General features: G+C 53.3%; 2 protein-coding genes across 8 annotated transcripts; one reads left to right on the top strand and one right to left on the bottom strand.

Annotated features, from left to right (window-relative positions):
* The first annotated feature begins 1,592 nt into the window (after positions 1–1,592).
* On the top strand, positions 1,593–18,739 carry Lpin3 (lipin 3). 7 transcript variants are annotated; one of them, XM_085697088.2, is made up of 21 exons: positions 1,593–1,748; positions 5,472–5,582; positions 5,686–6,078; positions 7,682–7,777; positions 8,755–9,002; positions 9,175–9,258; positions 10,115–10,235; positions 10,376–10,727; positions 11,933–12,032; positions 12,169–12,329; positions 12,841–12,934; positions 13,033–13,102; positions 14,685–14,777; positions 14,855–14,898; positions 15,548–15,686; positions 16,587–16,735; positions 16,919–17,005; positions 17,397–17,549; positions 17,755–17,869; positions 17,940–18,043; positions 18,183–18,739. In XM_085697088.2, the coding sequence occupies exons 3-21, from the start codon at positions 5,887–5,889 to the stop codon at positions 18,325–18,327; spliced, it is 2,547 nt and encodes an 848-aa protein (XP_085553214.1). In that variant the 5' UTR covers positions 1,593–1,748; positions 5,472–5,582; positions 5,686–5,886; the 3' UTR covers positions 18,328–18,739. The 7 variants fall into 7 exon arrangements, with proteins under 7 accessions (XP_085553214.1, XP_085553209.1, XP_048296895.1 ...); XM_085697083.2 differs by having other exon boundaries at positions 15,542–15,686; XM_048440938.3 differs by having other exon boundaries at positions 1,594–1,748; positions 9,178–9,258.
* An 864-nt stretch (positions 18,740–19,603) lies between these two features.
* Emilin3 (elastin microfibril interfacer 3) lies at positions 19,604–25,781 on the bottom strand. Its single transcript, XM_087911048.1, has 4 exons — positions 25,317–25,781; positions 24,091–24,213; positions 22,779–23,002; positions 19,604–22,511 (listed from the first exon to the last, which is right to left on the bottom strand). The coding sequence occupies exons 1-4, from the start codon at positions 25,478–25,480 to the stop codon at positions 20,728–20,730; spliced, it is 2,295 nt and encodes a 764-aa protein (XP_087767174.1). The 5' UTR covers positions 25,481–25,781; the 3' UTR covers positions 19,604–20,727.
* Positions 25,782–26,584: the final 803 nt, after the last annotated feature.

Raw genomic sequence — 26,584 nt, 5'->3', positions numbered from 1 at the left:
GAGTCAGTCATTTCTAAACAGGCCCTGTCATCTTGGATCCCAGCATGGCAACCGCTTTGCACTTCTCACCTCCCAGTCCTTTCTACAGCAGGCCTGACTTTTATGCCTTTACCTTAAAATAAATAAATAACACAAAACGTTTATTTAAAGCAGTGTTTCTCAAAATTGTGGGTCGTGACCCCTTGGGGGAGTCAAATGACCCTTTCACAGGGGTCACATATCAGATATCCTGCGTTTCAGATTCAGAACAGTAGCAACATTATAGTTGTGAATTACCAATGAAAATAATTTTATGGTCGGAGGTCACCACAGCATGAAGAGCTGTATTAAAGGATCATGGCATTAGGAAGGTTGAGAACCAGTGACTTAAAGTAAGTGCACAGTGTATACACAGTCTGCCTGGAACACCTTGTAAGTGTAGATTAATTACAGTTATCCAACTCAGAAGCAAGTGCCTTTACTGGTTTGAGTCCCTTTTTGTTGTTGTTAGTCAGTTTGTTTGTTTGTTTTTATTTTTGTTTTTGAGACAGAGTCTCTCTGTACAGCCCTGGCTCTCTAGACTAGGGTGGTCCTGAACTCAGGGATCCACTTGTCTCTTCCTGCCAGTGCTGGGATAGAGGCTTGCGCGGCCATGCTGGGCTGACTGAGCCATCTTTAAAGCAAAAACTGCCTGTGCTTTTCAGAACACCTTCAGCTTTTGATCTTTTCCGGCACATCTTTGCAGGGGCCAGACCTACTTACAGGTAGTCCAGAGGTCTGTGAATCAGGAAAGGCAACGAACCACTGATTCAAAGTCAATCCTGGCTTAGCCGGGACCCCTTGTCATTATAACGTACAAATCTGCTCACTTAACCCGCTCTTGACTCTGTTGGGTGGCGAGAAAGCGTGTCTGGGTGAAGTCTGGTCACCATCTGCCCTCTGCTGGGCCGAGGTGGTATTGAGTGTGTTGCCCTTCCACGGACGCATCTGATGGGTGATGGAGCGGGTAATTACTGCAATGGCCCTGAGCTCGAGAATCTGTCCACTAGAAGTTCAAGTTCAATTAAAGAGAATATTTGGAGCTGTGTGGTGTAGTGGTGGTAGATCCCATTGAGTGTAGCTGGGATTGATATCAGCCTGGCAAAAATAAACAATGCTGACATTAATAGAGCAAATAAGAAATTTTAACTGTGAGCACATGGGCGGTTGGATCTCGGCTAGAGTGAAGTGTGAAGAGCCAAGGAACGCTGTTCCTAGGATGGGAAATTTGAGCACCAAGCACCCCACAAACACATTTCACGTCCTCTGGCAAATCCTACAAGTAGTTTTCCTTTTTGATAAAACAAGAACCGGCGGAATTCGGTGGAAGATTAGCCCAAGGTCACAGAGCCAGGTGGAAAGGACATGGGTAGACACGGTTCCAAAGTCCTTGGGTCTCTGGTGTTCCTGTCGTTGCAGCTGGTGGCCACGCAGGCCTCGGGTCAGAGTCCTGAAATCAGCTGCTTCCCAGTCTCACTGGAAGAAAGGGTGCCCTTGAGTGTGAACACGGGACAGGGGCGGGGTCTTTTCGAAGGGAGGGGTGGAGCCAGGACCGGTAGGGGACAGCGAAGGCCGGATCTGGTTGGTGGAAGGAGTGGAGCCCGGATCTCACCGGGTCCCAGAGAAGGCGGAAGTGCCGGGACCTGGAGACTTACCTGTGGAACCTCTGCGTACAGGTAGAGGCGGCGTCTCTGGGTCCCGGAGATCCAGGGGAGAAGGAGAATTCCTAGGTAGGAACCTAGCTGGCTCAGGGAAGAAAAATGTTTCTCTCCTGTTCTTCTATCTCATCTTCATTTACGTTCTAGGGCCAGAGTCCATCTGGAGGTCGGGAAAGAGTCGGGGGAGGGATGGCCTCATTTCCTCTCCGCGACTGCGAGCTCCCTGGATAGCCGAGACTAGGAAGCTGGAGAAGCTGGAACGTTTTATGTTGGCTACCTTGGACTGACTGTGTGTCCTTGGTACTGAATGTCCTCAGCCGCCAAGAAATGCCCGGCCCTTGTCTGGCCTGTCTTGCGAATCAATGAGAGGAGCCGAGGCGGCGCTGTCCCTCTCTGGGACAACAGAAGTTGCTGCCCTATGCTGGGGGAGTTGCAGCTTTGTGGTAGAGAACTTCGCTGGGATAGGAGGGACCCTGGGTGTCATCCCCAACACTGCTATAAACAAGCAAACAAAAGTGCTTACTCATCTACTCTCTTTGGTGGCAGATGGAAACTCATCCCCACTTCATGACTCCCCCACCCAATCTGGGCACCCAAGAAGGCAGAGATCTCAGGTCCAGGACAACTGGTTCTAGCTTCCCTACGGTAGAGGTGGACTAGAGGTAGATGCCTTGTGGATATTTCTAGTCTGGCTTGATCAAGGCGCTCCCCAACACCTGGAATTCACCCGTCCCTCTTATAGTGAGGTCCCCACTGTTCGGGATGTTGAGGGCCAGCTGCTGTGTTTAAACTGTGAACTGCAAGTCGGGCTGCCCCACCGCACTGCCCACAGCCTGGGTAAGTGGGACCTGCTACGCTGCTGGTGCTTCTTCTACTAGATGACACATATGGGCACAGCGCATACTGTACAGCATTAGACGCAACCATCAGGCATTCATACCTACCCACTTCAAGAAGCTGAAATTAAGACTCAGATAAATCAAGTGATCTGCCCAAAGCCATAGCTGGGAAGTGTGCCGATGAGAACTCAGGCATGGTGGTGTTCTCAGCTATGGTGCTCAGCTGATGAAGTCTTAACCTAGACAGCAGGAAAGTCAGGGAAGGGACAATTGTATAAGGCAGCAAGCAGAGCTCCAAGCTTGAAAAGGGCAGAAAAGAAGGTTCCCCTTAGGGGTGGATGTGGTGTGGGGCAAGATCAGGGGGTTTTTAGTTAGAGGCAAATGGGATTCTAGACTCCTTTGACCTTTGAGTAAGATGGGTCTAAATTAAGGCCTATATTGTATAAGGGAAACTGAAGCCTGATGCGGGAGAATTGTCTATCTTCTGTCAATCATATTTTAATAAGACACTGATTGGCCAGGCAGGCAGTATAGGCGGGAAAGCCAGACAGGAAGTAGAGGTGGAACAAAGAGACTGGGAATACTCTGGGAAGCAGGAAGCTCCCTCTGCCATTCCTGCCCAGATCACCAAAGAGGCAACATGTGAGCTGTCACACTGAGAAAGGTACTGAGCCGTGTGGCTAACATAGATAATGATAATGGATTAATATAAGTTACAAGGACTAATAAGAAGCCTGACCTAATGGGCCAATCAGTTTATAACCTTATGGAGTCTTGTGTGTGATTTTCCTTGGTAGTTGCCGGTTGTGGGGTACCGGGTGGGCCAGATACCCCAACAAGCCAGCCCTCATGTTACAGAAGCCAGCAAGTTGCTTGCCTGAGAATACCTCATGAACAGATCTGAGTAACCCTAGTGACACTGCCTCCCATGTACCCATCTCTGCCATTCAGCTCTTTTTCTTACAAGGAGACATTTGGTTGTGTTTGCAGTGTTGGGGGTTGAGCCTAAGGCCTTTCATGTGCAAGGCAAGTGTTCTACCACAGGCCTACATCCCTAGCACCTCTAGGAGGCATTTAATATCACCAGACAATGTGGCCATCACCACCTTGGATGGGAGCTGGGGGCCCACTGGGTACCTAATGGTCAGAGACCAGAGACACGGTTTTACGATGTACCCTGCTCAGTGCGCACACACACACCCTAAGCAAACCACGCCTGCCACCCAACCCTGGGTCTCCAGTGCTCACTCCTTTATTCCTGAAAACACCTGGGTCTTCTCTCCCTTTCCTGGACTCATTGGCCTAGAGCCCTGCTCAACAGACAGATGACAGATGTCTGTCCTGCCACTCTGTCCCCTTAGATCTGTAGTCACTGCGCTCAGGGCTAGCGAGCAGAATGAAGCTTCTACCGAGGTCACAATCAATAGGTCTCTTGCAAACAAAACTGTGGTTGGATTTGAGTGGCATTAGGGAGCCACAGCATTTAATTTCACCCTATTTTTTACTTAGCCTCCTGCTGTCTCGGTCAAGGCTTTATTATCAGATGCCGAGATCATGAATGATCACAGGGCATTGTGGGTGAGGGTACCAAACTGCCTGAGTGCTAATCTCCACTCTGCCCGTGACTGGTTATGACTGGGCAGGTCACGTCATCTGTCTGAATTTCCGTTTTTGTCCTCTGAAGTGCACCACCTGTTGACACGAGAGAGGAGAACACCTGTGCTCTGTCTGGGATGGCATTCCCTCCAAAATGTCACCCACTGGGGTCCATCACTCAGACTTTTCCAAAAACCCAGCTACAGCCCTGGGAACACTGAGCTGTCTCTCCTCAACACTCAAGGATGCAACCACTGGGGAAGTTGTTCTGATGTGCATGTGGACCCCTGCAGGCTGAGTCGGACCTAAGTTTTCGTATCTCTAACAAGCTCCCCAATGACACTTACGCTGCTGATTCATGGACCACATTGCAAGCTCAGTGCATCACAGAGCTGGGCCGAGGAGGCTGCTCTCTCTGCAGACGACTGTGGTGTGGTTTGGGGACTATAGACTAATTGAGGAGTCAGGAAACCTGAGTCACAGCCTCTCTCCTGCTTCCCCCGCCCCCATCTGTGCTCTATTAGCGCCGTGAAGCTTGATAAGTGGCTTTAGCATCTTTGAAGGATGATCCCGAACCCGTGTCCTCCGGGAATTCTTCTGCAAGATCTGAGGGAGGAGGGTGACATGTGGAGGTGCCCTGGGTCTTGTTCTCAGTCCTGGCAGCCAGGGGAGCATTAGGGGCACTAGCCCGAGAGCATAGCAGGTAGAATGTGCTGGATCTGGTAAGGGTGGAGTAAGGCGAGGGGATACTATGTCAGCTCGGTTATGACTCTTATTATAGCCCTGGCTTTTCCTTGCTGCCTCAGAAGCCTCCTGCCTTTGCCTCTCCCCATCCTGCCTGAGGCAGGAAAGCTAGAGATACCAGTCTGCCTGGGGCTGAAGAGCAACACTGGCCTAAATGGACATCAGAGATCTAGTCTGAAGCTAGGGACTGAGAACAATGACCTCAACTCCATGAAGTAGGGCTGGGGCCTCACCTGCCAAGTGGGCCATAGATGGACATCTTACCAGGAAAAGAAAAGGGGTGTGTGTGCAGAGTTGGAGTGGTTCCTTAAGTTACCCAGAGACCTTACTGGGTGTCTGGTCTAGTAATAGCGCTCAGTAGAGTAATTAGGCCCCTGGAGTGTGTAAACAATTTCTAGGACCAGGAAGCAGCAAGCTCTCTAGACCCATTTCTCCAACGGAAGACTTCCTCTAGGATGCCACCCTATTACCTAACAAGGCTAGCTGTATTTGGAGGCTCTCCCCCACTGCCCACAGTGTACTGTTTCCACGGTGAATATTCCTCTTTGTTTCTGCCAAGGGTTCTGGACATGAGTCACACAGACCTGGACTTGACCCTCAGGTTCTCTCCTTACAGGTGTGAGACCCTGGGCAAGCCACTCCGCCTCTCTAAGCTCCGACCGGCTCGTCTGTAAACAGGGGCAGTCACCCTGCTCTGCCAGCCTTGCAGGGTTGTTGTGAAGTTTAGGTGAGCCATGCCCATGGAGTGCTCACAGGCATCACCATGAGTCATAGCATTTAGAGGCTCGGGCACCCGGCTGTTGTCTCATCCTGAGTCCTTATTTTTACAGATGCGGAGATTGGCAGCAGGACAAGGCAGCTGGCCGCCCAAGAGATCCACAGTAGGTCGGTGGGCCAGCCACGGCCAGGAGGCCCAGGTCTCCCGAAGATCGTCCTACCCCACAGCTGCCGCTGCTGTACAGACACAGTCTCTCTTCACGGGCTAAACACAACCTAAGCTTGGGCATCCCAGCTCTCGGCCAGCAGCAGCCATGAACTATGTGGGGCAGCTGGCAGAGACCGTGTTTGGAACTGTTAAGGAACTGTACAGGGGCCTAAACCCTGCCACGCTGAGCGGCGGCATCGATGTGCTGGTCGTGAGGCAGCCAGATGGCTCCTTCCGATGCTCACCCTTCCATGTTCGGTTCGGCAAGCTAGGTGTCCTGCGGTCACGGGAAAAGGTGGTGAGTGCTTTGGCCTGTGGTCTGGCTTCATCGGGGTGGGCTTTTGAAGGCAGCGTTATCAATCACTACTGTCCCAGAAAAGATTTGGCCTCCATAAATGGTGAAGGTGGAGGTTGGGAGTGCCTATCCTGTTTACTTTCTTTTATATTTTCATTGAATTTTCTTTAAAATTTTATTTTATTGTATTTATTTTGTGTATGTGTGTATATGTGATTGTATGTTTATTTGTGTGTACGTGTGCATTTGTGTGTACAATGTGGGAGTCAGTTCTTTCCTTCCACTACGTGGGTTCCAAGGATTGAATTCCGATTGTCAAGCTTGGTGGCAAGGGCCCATTCCTGCTAAGCCACCTCACTGGTCCTCATTGTTTGGGGGTTGGTTTAGGGCTTTGATCCAGAAGATTCTCATTTGCTGAGGTAGGAAGCCCAGTGGAGTAGAGCCGGATTCTGTGGCTACCGGGCCTTCCTCAGCTTACTGAGGCCTTCCCTGTGTCCTTGCTAATCATTTCACATCTTCAAACCTAGTCATATCACCTTTAGGAATGGGCAAGTTTTTATATGCTTGATGCTAGCAATGGAATAGTTTGGGACAGTAAACAGGAACAGACAGTGTGGGCTTAAGGCCAGGTCTTTGGGGACAAGGTTGTAGTCCCTTATAGGGCCACATCAGCTTCCTCAGGTTCATGACAGAGACTTCATTTAGCACCATGTGTGAGCAGCAGTATAGTGAGCCCAAAGCCCATTCAAGTTGAGGTGACTGTGAATTTTTTAGAATCCTAGTAGGAAAGTATCATTTGTGAAAGACAGTGTACCTCAGAGGTAAGAGATTGGCTGTAGGGCTGGGCAGATGGCCGAATCAGTGAAGAGCTTGCCATGTCCTGAGCTGGGGTTCTTAACAAACTTTTCCCACATAGACAGCAAGGTGAAGAAGACATCTGTAACCCTAGCCCTGAAGAGGAGAGGCAGGTAGATCTCTGGAGCTTGCTACCCTGCCAGCCTCATCAGTTGTTGGGGGATCCTGTCTCAAAAAATAAGGTGGAGCGTGACTGAGTGTAGACACCTGAGGTTGGTCTCAGACACCCACATATGCAGGCACCCACACAAATATGTATACACGCATATGATACCGCACACAAACACACACAAAACAAAACAAGGAGATCGGGGTGTAGTTGAAGACCTTTGGAGCTTGATAGACTCTGCTGGGAGGGCTGGCCCTCACAAATAGCCTACCCCCACCACACACACACACACACACACACACACACACACACACACAAGCCTCAGTTTCCTTGTCTATAAAATGGAGATAATGATGAGCTACTACAAAGGGTTGTTGTAAAGTTAAACAGGATCCTCTACAATAAGTGGTAATTCTCGCCATTATTCATATAATCAACACGTGTAGTCACAGTGGAAGCTGGGGAGAAGTAGAAGAATGAGGTCACAACAATGTTCTCCTGGTAACCAAGTGATAAGCAGCCAGGGCCACGGGAGTCTGGAGAGAGCTGGAGGCAGCCGGGGTCGTGGATCCAGTTGCTGGATCAGGACCTGAAGTCTGATGCCATGGCCCAGTCAGTCCCTACCCACCGTTCCCATTGCAGGTGGACATTGAAATCAATGGAGAGCCTGTAGATTTGCACATGAAGCTGGGGGACAGCGGCGAGGCCTTCTTTGTCCAGGAGCTGGACAGCGATGAGGTAGGGATCGTCGTCACCCCTTCACTGGTGCTGCCCAGGAAGGAAGCTGGGATCTGCCATTATCCCTGGCCTCAGGGACATCTCTTCAGCAGAGGACTGATGTAGACGGTCACTTGAAGCTAGTTTCTGGGGAAGGTTTCTGAAGCTGGAGCCTTCTGAGCTGAGTCCCTGGGGAGTGAACGTTGGCCTGGCTGGGAGTCTCAGAATACAGGAGGGTGAGGGGACTGTAAAGAATAAAGCCTGGCTCTTCGAGTCTGTGTCAGTACCATACAGCCAGAATGGGGGGGGGGGGGGGCGGGGTGTAAAAAGAGGAGTGTTTGCAGAATGGTTTAGCCCAAGGCAACAAAAAAGTTTTACTGCTTGAATTTGATAAACTTTAACTGAGCCCCTGTTGTATGCCAGACACTATGCAGCAGACTCAAACAGGTAACTCCTGTACCTTCAAAAGGAGCAGGTGAGACGGCTCAGAGGTTAAGAGCACTGGCTGCTCTTGCATAGGTCCTAAGTCTCATTCCCAGCAGCCACATGATGACCTACAACCATCTATAATGAGATCTGGTGCCCTCTTCTGGCATGTAGTCATACATGCAGGCACAGTACTATATACATAATAAATACATATTTTTAAAAAGAGTTCCAGACAAGGGCTGGAATACAGGCCCATAAATATCCACGGATGCAGCCTCTTGGTCATTGCAAGGAAATGCAGCCTGAGCTTCCTGGAGGAAGTGGCACCTGGCTAAGTTTTAGAGGAGAAATGGGTGCCACCAAGAGGCAGTGAGAGGCTGAGTCCCTGACTGTTCTGATGGAGCTGCCTGGACTGCTGCCTCCCCTCAGTTAGAGGGGCTTGCGGCCAGTGTGGGTTGCTATCACCTCTGCTTCAGGTCCCGAGCCTGTCCCTACATGAGCTCCCTGTGGGGTTCTGGATAACCCGATGACTGTAGCACCTTCAGCTCTGTGCCTGGCTCTCCCCACAGGAAGAGGTGCCTCCTCGCCTGTGCACCTCACCCATCCCCTGGGGAGGCCTGTCAGGCTTTCCCTCAGACTCCCAGCTGGGCACAGCCAGTGAACCCGAGGGCCTCATCATCACTGGGCGGAGAAAGAGGCGGCGCAGGAGAAAACCCAGGCGCAGGGAGGATGCTGTGGACTCCAGTTCTGAGGAGCTGGAGGCAGGTGCTGAGAGTGAGCTGCCCTCGCAGGAAAAGTTGACAGCAGAGTCCCCAAGGTGGGTAGGAGCCAGATAGAGGCTGTGGGGAACACTAGCCTGGGTGGAAGCGTTTCTTCTGTGAATGCTGTGCAACTCTGGACAAGGGCCTTGGCGTCTCTGGTCTACTGCCCGAAGTCCGGATAGCCAGATTTCCATGCCTGTGACTGAACATTTCTCTGTGCTCACTAAGCAGTGCTCAGGAGGAGGAGGAGTCCTCACCACAGCCGAAAGACATCTACCCTTACTCTGATGGCGAGTGCACCCCGCAGGCCAGGTAAGGGTCCACTGGGTGACAGGCTGCCCTGAGCAGCTTTATGCCTTTGTGTTGACGAATACCTCAGAACCCCCTCAGTGTGTCTGTTGATATCTGTAGGTCTCCTTGTAAAACATTCAGGTTTGGGGGCATTTTTTGTTTTATTTTATCTTATGTTTGGCAGTGGTTGGGATCAAAGCCAATTTTTAAATGGTGGCAAAACATCCTTGACAGGAACTTTACCAGTTTAACCAGTTCAGAGTGCACAATTCAGTGGCACGGAGTCTGTTCACAGTGTTAAGCGACTGAAGCTACTCTCTAGTTCTAGAACTTTCCTTCATGCTGAAAAGTCACATCTTTGGGGCTGGAGATATGGCTCCACAGTTAAGAGTACTTGCTTCCAGGGGATAAAATTCAGTTCAGAGCACATATTAAGCAGCTCACAACTGCCTGTCATTCCCGCTCCAGGAGATCTGACGCCCCCTTGTGGCATCCACAGGCACTGCATCCATGTGCACACATACACATATCTTAAAGAATTCCCATTTTGCCATCCTATTTGTTTTGATTTTTTGAGACGGGGGTCTCACATAGCCAAGGTTGGCCTTGAATTCCTTATGTAGCAGAAGATGATGCTAAGATTACAGGCATGTTTTATGACATCTAGCTTTAAAAAAAATCGTATAACTTATTGTTGATTTATAGGAGTTCTTTATATATATACATTTATATATGTATATATGTGTGTGCGCGCACACATACATATTCTTGAATATTTTGGATTCAATACAGGCATAAATACCTATTGAAAAAAATTTCTATGTTGGGGAGTAGTAACGGGTTGACTAGTATTTTCTCTGAATGCGTATCTTTGCAGCCTCTCATCGGGTGACCTGATGTCCCCTAAGAGTGACTCTGAGCTGGAGCTGCGGTCCCTGGAGCCAAGTCCCCTGAGAGCTGAGTCTCACATGCAGTGGGCCTGGGGGAGACTGCCTAAGGTGAGTTCCTCTGTGCTATCCCTAATTCCTGCCTTTCGGGGACTCCCTGGGCCCTCTGCATCAGGGTAGAGTTGCTGGGATGTGAGTCTTGGGAACCCCCATGCCCCAGGCTGTGTCTTCCTGTGTTTATCTGATTGAAGGTGGCGAAAGCTGAGCGACATGAGTTGGCTATGGTCCTTGACAGTATGGCCGAGGCCATCTCTGCTCTTCCCGGGGAACCTGAACCTAGCCCTTCCTCCTCTGAGGCTGGTGTGGACATTTCGAGACTCCCCATGCTACAACCAGCAGCCAGGGAGGACACAGTGCTTCCTGATGTGGAGACACATTATGAGGAAACTCTAGTGGGTTCTCCCCTTGCTGCCCGAGAGACTAAGGAAACCAAGACTCAGAATTCTAGGGGTGCGGGTCACCCTCCTGCCACTAAGTCATGGAGCTGGGCCACTCTGGAGAGCCACATTCCCTCTGGGCATCCAGAAGTCTCCAAGGGAAAAGGTGAGTGATGGCTGGATCCTCTCACTGCATCCCTGGCTTCAGGTTATGTCCTGGGTGGACTGTAGGTACAGTTTGAGCAGCTGCTATATACCAGGCCTTATGTTTGGCCACTGTTCACAGGGCCCAGTTCAATGGAGGAGCCAAATGGGATATGTGTGAACAAGGAAGGGCATGGCATAGACCACACAGAACAGCGTCATTAGTGTAAAGTCACATGGTCATGGATGGTCTCTGTGAATAGTGAGACTTGTAACTGAGACATGGAAAAGGAAGACTCAGCCATGGAAGGAGTGAAAAAAAATTCTAGGCAGAGGAAACTGAGTGAGTTAGGCCAAGGTGGGAGATGTTGCAGACCTAGGACCGAGACGACTGTCTTGAGTGAGAAGGGATGGGTGATGGGGTAGGAAGGCAGGCAGGCCAAGTAAGGCTGGACCACTCTCAGCTCCCAGTTTGTCTTTACCAAAGTGTGGGTGGGAAGGCCCCTGGCCTGCATTGTCCAAGTTGGTAGCCATTGATTTATAGGCAGCTAAATTAAATAAGTAAGGCCTGGAGATGGCATGCTGTTGGCGGAATGCTTGACTAACATATAAGCAGCCAGGGTTCCAGCCCCAGCCCCGCATAAACTGTGTACAGTGCTCCAAGCTTTTAATCCCAGAATTTGGGAGCTATAGGTGGTGGGATCAGGAATGCAAGGTTGCCTTGGCTACATAATGAGTTCAAAGCCAGCCTGAGGTACACGAGGCCCTGTCTCAGAGAAACAACACATGGTGGTTCAGTGGGTAAGAGGCTTGCTGCCAAGCCTGAAAGCCCAAGTTGGATCCCCAGAACCCACCTGGTGGAAGCAGAGAACTGACCCCCCACAAGCCACCCTCTGACCCCCACTCGTGTACTGTGGTCCTCTGACGAAAATAAATAAAAATGTTATTAAAAGATACCAATAAATCAGTAAAAAAAAATGAAATGAAATGATTAAAGTTATACTTTAAAATTCCACTTCTCTATGACACCAGACTATCTGAGGTGTGCTTAGTAGCCACATGTGGCTAGTGGCTGCCATACTGAACAATACAGATAAAGAACATTTCTGTCATGGAAGAGTTCTAGTGGACAGCATCAGCTTAGGACATTCAGAGGCAATGGGCTGCATGTTGCTCATGCCACTGAACCCATGTTTGGTGGTCGGGTGTCCCCTCCTTCACCCTCAGGTTCCCTGAAGAGAAACCACCATCTGGGCCCCAGTGACATCTACCTGGATGACCTGTCCTCCCTGGACTCTGAGAATGCAGCCCTTTATTTCCCCCAGAGGTGCCTGGGCTCTGGGTGACAGGGAGTTTGGGACTGGGGCCTGTGGAGCCAAAGGCCTCCTATCAAGATCCAGGGAGGAAAGGGGAGCCAACTCCATCTTCTGTGTTCATGACATTGCTGGCCTCTTTGTCTTCAGTGATCGCGGCATGGGGCCCAGGAGGTGGAGTGAGCCCAGCAACCAGAAACTCTTGGAGAACCCCAACTCTGAACACGTAGCAGAACCCACCCTGGACTCAGTGGACAAAGTAGCATTGTCCCTCTGTGGTGGACTGGCTGAAACCCGAGACATCCCCCTGGGTATGTTCAAACCATGTTGCCACCCATCCTGAGGATTAGTGCGGAGTTAGGGACCAAAGGAGGATGGGGAGGATCAGAAAAGGGATGAAGGATTCTAGTGATGGAAGGAGGTGAGAGGAGAACAGATATGACACTCAGGAGCCATAGGAGGACAGAGATGACCCCTTAGGGCCAAGGAAGAGCAGGGAAGCCCTCCAGAAATCACAGCAGGGCAGGGAAGACTTTCGGGAGCCAGGAGAAGTCAGGGAAGACTTTTGAGGGTGGGGTAGCCCAGATGTGAGGCTGCCCCGTGGTACCCACTCTCAACCAGCATCTTTGACACAAATGCTTGATAGTAAGTCTTGACCTAGCCTGTAGATCCTGGAGTGGGAACAGGTGCAAAAACCACAGGAAGGGGGACATGTTGCTAGGTCAAAGACCTGGCCAACAGGAGGTCTGTAGGACAGTACGGGGCCAGCAGATTATGTGGGACATGGCAGTATCAGCCCTCACTCTCTGCCTCTGTGCCCAGAGAAGTTCAACCAGCACATGGTCTCCTATGAGGACCTCACTAAAAATCCTGGGCTCCTGGACGACCCAAACCTCGTGGTGAAAATCAATGAGAAGTGAGTGGCAGGTTGGGGGTGGTGGATGGCCACAGGCACCCACTCTGTACCCGCAAGCTGCTGCAGCTCTGACATCTCGTCCTGTCCTGTCTCTCTAGGCATTATAACTGGGCTGTGGCTGCCCCCATGATCCTTTGTCTGCAAGCCTTCCAGAAGAACTTACCCGAGGTAATACATAGAATACCACTAGGGCCATGGCCTTAAAGTCATAGCCTTAAAGAGAAAGTAGATGGTGAACAGGGATGGATCATGGACCCTATGGCTGTAGGCTACTCTACTGGGATCACTCTGGAGACAGGAAACAGAGGTCCTCAGGGTCTCGCCCATCCTGTGTGGACAAAGCCCATCATTCCCAGGGTTCTCAGCCACGGCTGGGTTCTATTGGGTGTGGTCTTCTCATCAGAGGAACACAGGTGAAATCAGAGCGGGATAAAGATCCAACAAATGGCCAAACTGAGACAACCCTTCAACAGGAGAGTTTGGGATCTGAAAGATAAGGCTTGGGAAACAGGGTTCCACTCTGCTCCTCCTCTGTGCTGGACTGAGGGGCAGCTGGTTCCTTGGTCAGCCCTCATCTATTGAGTACCTATTATGTGCCGTATCTGGTCTGAGGAGTCATGAGCCACACAAAGAGTCATCCAGATGAGCATCAAGTTCAGCCGAATGCTGGGGGTGAGCAGCCTTGGTGCTCTGGCAGCTTACTACAGGGCGTTTGCTGAAAAATTGCTCACTAAGCCAACCAAACAGGTGATAGTCCTGAGCAGTTCAGGCAGGGAACAGCTCGGATGGGGGAAGGGAGCCAGCATTCATCTCCCTTCTCAGAATCTCCACTTGGCCTTCTGGGGCTACCTGCCCTCTCTGTGAGGTCAGCCTGTGACTGTGCCTGCCCTTTCTGTCCTCTAGGAGGCACCCTGGGCCCAACTCTGGCTTTATCCGTGATTCTTCACTTAATTGGGCTTCCTCAAAGGTTAAATGCTGATGGCATCTCTTTAGTGACATCTGGCTCTATCAGATGACAACAGAGATAGGATCTAGAGCCTGTGGGAAGGGAGTCACTCCCCTGTTTGACTCTCCTCATTTTATCCAGGCAGACCCACCACCTGAGGCCTTTGAGAGACCCCCACCCAAGCCTGTTGGCACTCAGGCTGGTTGAGGCCAAGCTCCAGTCCTTCTGACTTGAGTTCTGTAACCTGAATCTGTAGGGCGTTGATATGTCACGGAGGCAGGCCTTGCCCTGGACTTTGCTGGGTTATCCAGCATCTAATCAGCTTTTCTTGCTTTTCTTCCTCAAGGCCTGCCCCAGTCTGGTACTGATCAGAATACAAAGAGAGGGGTGGGTTAGGATCACTGACTTCAGGAAGTTGTCTGTGTCTACCTTGGGATTGAAGAGAATCCTGATTACCATCTGTTCCCTGGGCCACTGGGAGGCATCAGGCACAGAGTACCTATGCCTAAGACTCTCCCAACACAGCTTACCTTCAGCAGCCCAGGAGGCCATGGGCTCATGAGAGCTGGAAGCTAGGCTAGAGCCAGGAGCTCTGGTGAGACAGGAACGGCCCTTGGTCTCCTCTGCAGAGTTAAGAGTCACTCCTGAGCTCTCAGGAGGAAGAAAAGTCAATATTTTCTTCAGCCTCCAGATAGTACCATTCTCTAGGCTGGGCCAAGATTCCAGACTCAAGGGGTTTCCAGCGCCAACATAAGCTAAGTTTACAGCTTGCAGAAAGAACTTGTGGCCGTTTTCTACCCACAGAGCAGTGTGGACAAGCTTGAGAAGGAGAAGATGCCCCGGAAGGGTGGCCGATGGTGGTTTTCCTGGAGACGCAGGGACTTCCCAGCCGAGGAGGTAGGTGGGTGGCCAGTGATCAGCAGGGCCAGCACAGGGCCAGAAACAGAATTTGCTTATGGATGTTCTTCCCACAGCACAGTGCCCAGAGGGAGAAGACCGCAGCCAGGGAGCAGCAGGGGTGAGTTGGACCTGTTGGCAGGGCTTGGGGCTGGAGCCTGGTAAGAACCACCCTGGTTGGGTGAGGGGTTCCAGAACCTCTTCCCCAGCCATAGTGGGTGTCAATTCCCAAGCACTTCATTTTCCTGAGAAATGTTCCCACCTCCCAGATGGGAAAACTGAGACCTAGACATGCCAAATGTCCCTCTGGTAGGAAATAGCAAAGCTGAGCTGGTGTGCAGACTCCTAGCCTGGGTAAGGGCTGCCTGGGTCAAGGGTCAAGGGTCTCTCTTCCCCAGTACACAGGGACTTGCTTACTTGGCTCCCCCGCCCTCCTTTTTAACCTTGGAAGTGACCCAGCCATCCAAGTTTGGGGAGCGAGTGACCAAGGGTGGGCCAGCTGAAGCCAACGCAAGTAGGACTTGGGATACATTTCAGAATACATGTGTTCAGGAAACCCTCTCCAAGGTGGACATCCCAAGGAGGCATCCTGAAGTTAGGAGGACTGGGCCTCCGTTCCAGTTTGGCTCTCACCTCCCTGGGAGGACGTCCCACACAGGTGGCACTTGACAGGAAGGCTGTCTCTAGAGGGACAGGGACAGGCCCTGGGTGTAAGCAAAAGAGGGACTTTGGACTGGGGGAGGTGGCTCACATGCCAGCATTAGCCACAGAGAGAAGATGGAAGTCCTAAGCAGCGATGACGATGCCCCAGACAGTCCTGTGATCCTCGAAGTGCCCCGACTGCCACCTCCCACTCCGGGCTGCATCCCTACCTACAAGAAGTCCCTTCGCCTGTCTTCTGAGCAGATTGTGAGTGCGGAGATGGGCCGGGCTGTGTTAATTCTGTTCAAGTTGCACAGGGCCAAGAGGAGATACAGTTCACCACAGGCCAGTCTCTGTTCCGTAGGCAGCTTCCCTGACAGCCTGTGCTTGAACAGCCGTGGGGGCTCCCTTTTTCGTAGGCCAGCTCATGTCTCTCAGAAGCTCAGATGGGAAAAACCCTCTCACGTCCTAAAATATCTACCTGCAGTGTCCTGCAGTGTCCCTTGGACACCTCATTGAAGTCACCCATGCTGACAACAGCTCTTAAGATTTTTGACAACCCCTTCCATCCGTCACTGTATGGATTCCCTGAGATCTGTGGTCCCACTGTCAGGATTTGACCCGCCTGGTACAGGATAGCAACCTTTTGCCTGGTACCCTAGAGTACTTGTCTACTTTTGGATTAGCCAGAACACGGAGGTCACCTAGCTATGATGGAGAACAGCTACCCTCATTATCTATGGATCACATTCAGGGCTAGGTCTCCCTCCAGGGGAATATTGATTCAGGTATCCCCAGAAAGCAGCTTACTATGATGATCCCAGAGTGCCCCAGCCTTGGAATAGAGTGTCTCCCTGTCAAAACTGGCCCTCACCTTGGGACTGACCTAGACAGCCAGGCAGAGAGTCACAGACATAGCCTGTCCGATGTGTGTCATGGAGAGTCGAAGGGAAGTCAGGGCTCCTATGACAGGCACTATGCTGGTCCCTGGGCAGCACAGATGCCTTCTGCCCGTGTGCATGTATCCATGTGTGGCTACCATGAGACTCCTCAGAAAGGAGCTCTGAACTAAGAGGAAGCAGAGAAAGAGGCTCGTGGGGGATCAAAAGCCCCAGTCCAAGTAGAGGGTGGTCGGGGACCATACCTTCTCCCTTTGCCTATCCCCAGCGGTATCTGAACCTGCACGAAGGAGCTAACGATGTCGTCTTCAGTGTGACTACCCAGTACCAAGGCACCTGCCGTTGCAAAGCCACCATCTACCTGTGGAACTGGGACGACAAGGTGGTCATCTCTGACATAGATGGCACCATCACCAAGTGAGACCCAGCTGCCTGTGAGGAGCCTGGGGGAAGTGCCTGGGCACTTACCTCCCTTCGTTCTGGGTGTTGGGGAGCATTATGAAATGCCTTCTTCCGGGTGGGCTGAGACACGTTAGGCCACACCCGTGGAGCGTGGGAGCCGTTTGGGTAGCCTAACTGACCTTTCTTCCCTGGTTATAGGTCGGATGCTCTCGGTCACATTCTGCCCCAGCTGGGGAAAGACTGGACACATCAGGGCATCACTAGTCTCTACCACAAAATCCATCTGTGAGTGCTGAGCTCTGGCTGGGCCAGGGCTCCTATCTGGACAGAGGGAGTCAAAGGATATGTTAGGTCACCATAATGTGACCTTGAAAACCAGTCTTGGGCACCACTAGAGCTCATAATAGAAGTAGCCTGGCAGGTCCATAAAACACTGAAACCTTCCTGGTCCTTAGTTCTCTTGTGAGCCATCTACCTGCTGATCTCAAGGTAGCAGGAAGCCCTTCAAACAGTGTTCATGTTCTAGCTGGGATAGCTGCCGAGATCACCTCTCAAAGCCTTCCCAAACTCCTCTGGGGTTGAAGGCCAGAGCCCCAGAGTTGAGATGAGCTTACAGCCAAGGAGCAACGAGAATGTGGAGGTTGTCTCTGATTGGCTTTGTCTCTCCCACCTCCAGAAATGGGTACAAGTTCCTGTACTGCTCAGCACGGGCCATCGGCATGGCTGACCTCACCAAGGGGTACTTGCAGTGGGTGAGCGAGCGTGGCTGCGGCCTTCCTAAGGGCCCCATCCTGCTGTCTCCCAGCAGCCTCTTCTCTGCCCTCCACAGGTAACCACCATCACACACAATCCCCGGCCCCTTGCAGGGAAAGGCTAGAGCATCTTCAACCTAACATACAGTTGCTCACAGACGCCAGCCTAGCAAGCATTTGCTCATGGGTATCCAACAAGGCTGGGTCAGACATATCTTCTGACCCTCTGGTGTCTTGCCTTTCCTTTTCCTTCTTCCCTGCCCACGGTCATGGCCATTCCAGAGAGGTGATTGAGAAAAAGCCAGAGGTGTTCAAGGTTGCCTGCCTGAGTGACATTCAACAGCTGTTTCTGCCCCAAGGACAACCCTTCTATGCTGCCTTTGGGAACAGACCAAATGTGAGTGCCCCCCTCCTCCCTGCCCGCAAGCAGGCTCAGACAAGGCCCTAACCCTTTCTGTCTCTTGTAGGATGTTTTTGCCTACCGGCAGGTGGGCCTCCCTGAATCTCGGATCTTCACAGTCAACCCCCGGGGAGACCTCGTTCAGGAGCTCATAAAGAACCACAAATCCACGTAAGGGCCATATGTCCCCCACGCCTCTCCCAGGACCCCAGTTTCACTTCCTCCCCTGAACAAATCCTGGGCTGCACCAACTGTGAAGGCCACTGCCCTGTGGCAGCTCAGACTCAGTGCAATCCGTTCTGCCCCACAGGTACCAGCGGCTCGGGGAGGTGGTTGAGCTTCTTTTCCCACCCGTGGTGCGTGGCCCCAGCACAGACTTGGCCAACCCTGAGTACAGCAACTTCTGCTATTGGCGGGAACCACTGCCACATGTGGACTTCGATGCCCTGGCTTGAACCTGCCCTGACCATTCTCCTTGCTCTGACCCAGGCCTGATGGGTGCCAAGGACGCTGAGGATTGGAAGATGAGTGAGACGGGGCCAACCCAGCAAAGGGGCAACACGCTGGTGGGCAGCCACAGACCTTCCCTTCTTCTTGAAACACAAATGCTGTTGTCTTTGGTGTGATTACTCAGTACCAGGGCACCTGCCACCACAAGGCCATCTACTTGAAGAAATGGAATAGCAAAGCAGTCATCTCTAACACAAATGGCACCATCATCATCTGAGGCCCAGCGGGCTGTGGGGAGCATGGGGGATACCTAGGGACCATGCGTGTGCCTAGGACCTACCTCCCGACCAGGGGTGGGGCAGCTACCCCCAGGCCTAAGTACAGCCCTGACCTCCAACAATTAAATGTATCGCTAGACCCTTGCAGGATTCTCTATCCCCCTAGGTCAGTGGTTCTCAACCTGTGGGTCATGACCCTTTCATAGGGGTCATATATCAAATATTCTGGATATTTACATTACAATTCATAGCAGTAGCAAAGTTACACAATTAATTATGAAGGCGTAAGAACAATAATTTTATGGTTGGGGAGGGGGTCACCATAACACGAAGAAACAGTTAAAGGGTCACAGCATTAGGAAGGTTGGGAACCACTGCCCTAGGTATATCTGTCACTGTGGCCTTGCCTCAAATTGTGATAGAACAGAGGAGGTGGCCTCATGAAAACTCGACACCTAGATGGAGAGTGAGTAAGGGTGTCACCAGCAGGCCCCTTTGCATCCAGCAACAACCCCTTTCTCAGTGTCTGGCTGAGTGCCTCGTGGGAACACCGCTATCCCATCCCTTCCTGGGAGCCCAGACTACCCTTCCAAAGCCAGGTGTTCCTATACGCCCATAGTTCCTGATCCGCACATCACTTTTTCCTCTAAATGCTTTGAACTTTCAGCCCAAGCCAGGATGGTCCAGAGCCCCTCTGACAAGAGAAAAGAGGGACGTGCGGGGGTGGGGTAGGCTGGGGTTTGCAGAAGGGCTTGTGAAGTGTGGTTTCTGCCAGCCTTGTCCCTGCCAAACCACTGCCCAGCCGCTCTCGACCCCTTCCAAAGGGCTCAGCCCAGTCCTGGCTACGGCAGATGGTGTTTGCTGACCATTCTGCTCTGGCTTCGGCTGGTCAGTCTAGTGTCCAGTTGGCTGCATGAGCTATCATCCAAGGCACAGTGGGACACAGAATGACATGTCAGTAGCCTACCCTCCCACTGCTACTAGTGAAGAAAACACCATTAGACCAGTTCAAAGATTTAATCTCCGACCTGCTTTCCAGCCACACCAGAGGGGAGGGCAAACATTGAATGTCCACAAGCCAGGATGCAGGACTGTGGGGGAAACAGCACAGCAGGCTCAGGCCGTGTTGGGGGAAATTGAGGCCAGGGGTCAGTAGAGACCAACAGTCTCTAAGCACATGTATTTCCAAGTTGAGCCTTGACAGCTCCCTACCCCACCTTCTCTCCAGCTTATGAACCTCCTGCCAAGGCTGTTGTAGGATGTTAAAAAGCAAGGTTTTGACTCCTTTCCATCCGGCTACCGCCTCTTTCTCGTGGTCTGTCTCAACAGACTTTCTAAGGCTGCTCTTGGCCAGAGGTACTGACCTGGGTGGCAGGGGAGAGATTTTTCCTCTAACTGGAAGGACCACGTGGGTGTATTTGTGAATTCAAAGAAAATGATAAATTGGGGTGGGGTCTCCAAACAGTGCTTGGATCCCTTCTTTTCTCTGGGAATCTACAGCTGCCTACACCCTCGCCACGAGGCAAGATCAAAAGGAATGCAGAGAACTGGCTGGGCTGCTGGGCTTTTGTTCTGTCCTGAAGGACACAAGGGGAGTTGGAAACCTCAGGGGGCCTCTGGTCTGTGGTTCAGATATAGCACCTATGAAGCTGCCAGATAGGTCCAATGGGCATCATCTGCCTTCCATACCTATGGATGGAAACCCAAGGGAAGAAATGCCTTCAGAGTTGACTGGTCCCTGGTTGGTAAAGGGAACAGTGGACAGGCTCTCTGAGTCTTGGCCTGGAAGCTTTGCACAACCGCTAATGCCAGTGTGTCTGCAACAAGAGCAAGTGCAGACATTTGCAGCAGGCCACGTCAGACGTCCAGCTTTGTCTTCCGGCATGAGGTGCTTGCCTTGGCTCTTTTGAGACAGCATCTTGTTGTGTAACTTGTCTTGCCTGTTACCCTGAATCATCCAGACCGCCCCACTGAGGATGGCTTTCCACGGCTGTGACCGTCACGCGGAGCAGGACCAAGGCCATCCATCCAGTGGGAAGGCTGGAAGGTGCTGCTGGGTGGGGTTGGTCTCTGGGATGATATTCCCAGGGTTGGTGGGATCTGGGCTTTAGATTCTGTTCAGCCATCCTAGTCAGCTTGCCCTGGCCTCACCTCGGCCAGCTGGGCTCTGCAGGCCAGCAGGTCGTCCCGGAGTCGGGCAATGTCCTGCGTGTGCTGGGCCAGCGTGTGGTTCAGCTTGTCTATGTGGCCCCACAGGCCCTCCCTGGACCTCAGCTGCTCAGTAGGCCAATTGTTCAGGTGGGCCGGCAACAAGCCCAGCCTCTCATAGGCTCCCTCCACTTGAGCCACCCGCTGGTCAAAGTGGCCCACAGTGTGCTGGAGTTCCTGGGCTGTGTCCCGGCAGCGGCTCAACCCTCCAGCCACATTGGCCACACCAGCCTTGAGCTTCTCCAGCTCCCCTCGCAGGTTCAAGACCTGCCTCTGGCCAGCCTGAAGCCTTGATCCTTGCCGGCTGACCTGTTCCTGGATGGCGTGGACGTCAGCTTCCACCTTTCGCTCTCGTTCATCCAGGGATGTGTTGGCGGCCAAGAAGGCGTCAGAGTACTGGCTGACAGAGTCACTGAGGCCAGTGAGTGATTTGCTCACCGAGTTCAAGTTGACCTTCAACAAAGTGATCTCGCCTTGGAGCGAGCTGCCTGTCCCTTCTGCCAGCTGCCCCTGAACTTCGGCTACCGTGCCATTGAGCCGTTGGAGCAGAGCGGTGTGACTGGCCACCTGGTGTAGGAGGGCCTCACTCCGGCTCTGCCAGGCCTTCACCTCTGCCACGAGGTTGTCCAGGATGGCCGAGGTGGTACTTGGGGTACATGAGGTCTCCAGGGAGACCAGCCGTTGTTCCAGCACGGCTAGCTCTGTCTGAATGAGCAGCTGTGCTGATCTGTCTGGTGTGGCGCTGTGGTGGCTTAGCTCTCCAGTCAGAGCTGCCAGCCGCTCCTCCAGGCTCTGCACGCGCTCTTCCAGCATAGACCCGAAGCCGCCGACACCCCAGCCCCCCATCTCCGTTCTCAGACAGCAGCCCCTGGCTCCATTCTCGGTCCCATTGATGGTCTCTAGACCCTCAAGCAACCCCTCCGCACCTCCCTGGAGCATAGCAGCAGAGAGGCGCACTAGCTCATCTGCAGCCAGGGTGCTGAGGCCGCCTTGGGCCTCCGTGACAGCCTGCAGGTTCCTCTCAAGGCTGTCCACGCGGGCACTGATCAAAGCCAGTTGACCGCAGCAGGTGCCTCCGCCAGTCAGAGTCAGACCTTGCAGCTGAGTGCCCAGCTGGGAGAGCTCCCTCCGCAGGGCCAGTTCCCGGCCGTCAAGGCTCTGGTGCAAGCGCTGACTGGCTGCTTGGCCCTCCTCGCACTGCTGCCGCATCTCCTGCACGCGCAGGTCACACTCACTCTGGACACCCTGCAGTTTCTGCTCAAAGCCATCCAGCAGGCTCCCCCAGAGTCGTTGGAGCCGCTGGTCCACATACTCCTCCAGCAGTGCCAGGGAGGTCAGTGGGGACGGTGGGGCTTCCCGTAGCCGCTGCAGGTGAGCCTCGTGACCGAGGGCCAGCCCGCGCACCTCATCTAACAGCTGCACCTTGGTCTGTAATGTGTTGCTCACCTCTGTCACCTTGCTCAGGATTTCACTCAGAGGAGGTATGAGCGGTCCTCTGCCTCTGTCTTCTGGGTCCACCAGGCCCTCGGGTATGACCTTAAAGCCTATAGGCTCACCAGGAGCTCTGGGGTCACCTGTGATCCTATTGGGATCCTTATGACTAGCCACCAGACCACTCAGGGTGCCATAGGCTTGTGACAGGCGCCGAACATCACCCTCCAGCTGTTCTAGACGCTCGCCAAACAGCCCTTGGCCTTTTCTTCCTAAGGAAGAAGAAAGACCCCAGGAGCACCCTTGGCCCTCCAACATGTATGTCCTCCTCGTCCCTAGACACAGCTTCCTCATCTTTATGATGGGGTTTGGGTGGGGACGGTTAGGGCCTGACAGTCATGTCCCACATGAGATGTACCTCCCCACCTCTACTCCAAGATCCATGACAGCTTAGGCAGCCTGTGACAGTCCCCTTCCCACCCCGCCACTAAGCCTAAGAAACCTGACTCCCTCTGGAGGACATCCATGGACAGACTCACCATGGGGGCTTGGGGCCTCTCTGTTGTAAGAAGAAGGCCTGGGGTCTGGGACCTGCTGCCCTGAGGGAGTCTGCGGCTCCGGCTCTCGGTGTGGTGGGGTAGCTCCAGGGTCTGTGAGGTGTTCAGGGCAGCCTTCTCCTGTAAGACCAGGGCAGCAGCGCCAGGCCAGATCTGTCACAGTCTTGTAGCCAATCTTGTATCTGGGTCTGAGCACAGAGCGGTACCTGGATCAGAGAGAGAGGGCAAGGGAGCAACTTCTTGTACCTGTGGGCTGAGATTTCTGCCCCCTAGCTGGCATTCCAAACAATCTGCACTCCGGGGGGGGGGTCTTTCCTGACCCCCTAGGTGACAAAACCATATGGTGGAGTGGGCCTCACAGACGGAGTAAAGGACACACGGAGAAGCCCCATGTGATACTGTTTGCTTAGAGAGTGTTACTAGGGACTTAGCCCCAAGACGACTACTAGGTCCCCATCAGTTCCTGCTGCCATAGGAAAGACCATAAGACCATTCTGGATTTAACGGATCCCGAGGTTTGGAGAAGATAGTGCACCAGAGCTGCCGTTGCAATCCTTCCACTGCCCCAGGCTTCTGGCAGCTCCCACCAGTTGCTTTTCTTGCCACCCATCTCTGGCTTACTCGGGGAACTGGGCTTTGCTCAGAAGCTGGTATGCGGCTTCTGAGCTCTACTCAGAGGCTAGTGTGAGCAGGAAGAGAAGGCCCAAAAGTGCAGGTAGGGCTGACTGGGGACTTGCCCCCCCACACACACCTTTACCTGATCATGCACCTGCTCACTCTAGTCGAGCCAGACATAGGTCTGTTTGCACGCATACACATTTAAACTCTCCAAATGTAGACAGCTATATCCCATCACCTGTCTGGCCTCCTATGCTGGAGCCTCTGGCTTCCATCTTTGTCTCACCTTCTCCTGGTCACCAGAGCCTACTTCACAGTGCGAGGGGGTGGGGGTGGGATGGGGTGGGGTGGGGAATGGGAGATGGGACGACGACATAGTATCAACCTATCCTCTCCTTCCTTAACCTCTGCCTCCCTCACATCTTCTTAGCCCAGCCTCCCTCTTGTATCCCTGAGGTTTCTGGGCTCTATATTGAGCCTGTCCTTGTCTCTGCAGGGTAAGATCAGCTGCAAGTTTAGAATTGCGCGCGGGGGTGGGAGGGGTCTTTCATGACCTCTTTCAGGGATCCGGGTCCACTCTAGGCAGCACTACGGGCTCTTATACGTCCTGGGTACAGCAGCCCTTTGTGGAAATGGCTCTGTTCTCCGCTGGAGGCAGCGCCTGGGGTTGACTCACCTGACCGTGGAGGGGCAATTGGGCCCCCACCCACACTGGCGGTACTCAGCCTTTACATAGCTCTCTGCTCCCTCCTGTAGGACGCAGGTCACATTCCTGTGCACCACATAGGCACAGAGGGACCTGGAGGGGTAAACAGTACCTCTGGAATATTTGGCCCAAGCCCCCACCTGTTGGTCTCAGGAGACCCCCATGTCTCTTTTATCTATTTGTGTTCTATGAAAGCCTGGACCATTGCCTGGGGTCCAGATCTTCTGTTGGGCCCAGGTCCACTGCTGGGCTCTGATCTGTCCTTGATGGGTGTCTGCTGAGCCAAATGCACGGGATGGCCATCTAACCCTCCTAGAAGGCCTTCTCAAGCTCCCCCGCTCACATTCTGCTTCCTCTCCCACCCTCCAACTATTTCACTATTTCTAAACTCCTTATCGCGGCCTTCAAAGCTTCTGAGGGCACAACTTAGTCGCTTCTTTTTAAATCACGCTTCCTCCCCTCACCCCCCCCCCCCCGAAAAAGCTCTCTGGCCTCTGCGTTACCATTTCCTTGCCTTCCCTTCTAGGAAGCCTGCTCCGATGCTCAGGGGCTCGCAGAGCGTGGTTGTGGGCTGGGTAGTCGCCCACAAGATCTTACATTCCATTGGAATACAAATTCGGGTATAAACCGACCACTGTGTAAGTCTGTTCTACAGTACAAGCCCAGGACCCACAAGTTCTCACGAGCTCTGTGGTTCAGCCACCTTGGGGCTCCCACAGGGTTCCGGGGGGCCAGACCGTAGGAGGGGAGAAGCGACTACCTACAGTAAGCGTGGGTCTATCCACAACCGCGCGGGGCAAAGGAGAGACAGAAGGCAAGGGTTGGGGGAGCCCCGCGTGTTCCAGGCGAGGACAGCCCTGCCTCCTCTCCCTCCACCTGGTCCGCTGTGCCTGGAGTTTGCTCGCAGAGCAGCTGGAAAATGTTACTTCGCTGGAAAGGTTTCCACGGGCACTGCCAGGATCCCAGCCGCCGCGCCAGGGCCCCTCCACTGACTTGTTCACCAACCCCGCAGCCTCCTAGAACGTGGGGCGCCCGCCCGCGTAAAAGATCGCGCTGGGGGAACCGCCCCTTTCGTGGTTGGGGTCCCCGGGTCTCGACGCCTTTGCGCGGGTCCTGGCAGGTGTGAGTGGTGGCGCGCCACGCGCCACTCCCCCCCCCCCCCCCGCGTTCCGGCCGCGGCCGGGCCCCGCACTTACTTATGCGGCCCCGGGCGAAGCCGAGGACGCCATCCTGTCGTGTAGAGGCTGTAGCGGGAGGCACCGGGCTGTGCTGGCCGTGCGAGGAGCGATGTGCCCTTGGCCTGCGCCTCCGAGAGCAGCGCCGCGACGGCGCACAGCCACACGGGCAGACGGTGACCCATCGCGCTCTGTCTCCACTCGGCCCCGCGCGGTGCCTCCCGCGGAGGATCCTCCGCTCGCCAGCCCGGCTCCCGCCTCCACTCGGCGACCCCCAGGGCGCTCTTGTTCCGCCGCCTGGAGCTGCGCGGCCGCTGCGTCCCGCCGAGTGGCCGGGGCTACTCGCGGCTGGGGCCGCGCAGGGGAGGCTGGAGGCGGGCTCTGCACGGATTAGCATAAACTTGGGGCCGCGCCGCGAGCTCCGCCAAGCCCCCTCCCCGTCGCCAGCCCCCGGCCCCAGATCTGAGCTGACGCCCGAGGGGCCCCCTGTGCAAACACGAGGGTTTTTTTTTTTTTTTTCCTAGACTCAGGGTGCTGAATTCCAGGAGAGTCCTCAAACACGCGTAACCCCTGGTACCTCTAGGGTTGCCGGCAAGAAGCAGCAAAGCCTGGAGGCAGACCTGGTCTCCCGTGCTGGTATCCCCAAACCCACTCAATATCTAGCCGGATATACTAGTCTCAAAAGTCTTACTTGCACATGAATACTTCAGGCCCTGAACCAGGAATGACCGTTTTTAGGGGCACACCAGGAAACTTTTTCTCAGTCACCTTCCTGAAAAAAGGTTCCGACTGTCTACTGCCCATGGGCTCCCCCAGGAGATCTAACATCTGCAGATTTCCCTTCTCAACAACTTCCCGCAACCCGCAACCCGCAACCCGGGTGGAGTGGTCAGGCTGTGTATCTGGGTTCAGTGATGGGTCAGCACTGTGTTTCCCTTAGGTAAGAGCTGCACCCAAACACCCATAACCTCTCCGACCCCGCCAAGAATAAACTCACATTCCCCTCCAACCCCCTTCCCCGCCCCTGCCCCGTGTGTCTCCAATAAAACCTTTTAAGCAGGTGGGCCACGGTCTGGTGTCTGCTTCATTAATTATTAGCTTCTAGTCAGAGAATATTGCTACGACATCCTCACGATGTCAGGCTTCCTGCATGTTTCATTCATGAAAATGACTCTTAAAACCCGAATTGGTCTATATCGTCCTTCTTATTGGGCATCATCTTGCTAGCTGCCTTCCCTGCAAGAAGCCTTCTGAATCCCGATTCTGTCATCCAAGAGGACCACTTCTTT

This window comes from Myodes glareolus, chromosome 10 (assembly GCF_982192425.1).
Source record: "Myodes glareolus chromosome 10, mMyoGla1.1, whole genome shotgun sequence".
Classification (NCBI taxonomy): Eukaryota; Metazoa; Chordata; class Mammalia; order Rodentia; family Cricetidae; genus Myodes; species Myodes glareolus.
Note: the sequence above shows the minus strand (reverse complement) of the source record. Positions and strands in the feature narration are given on the sequence as shown.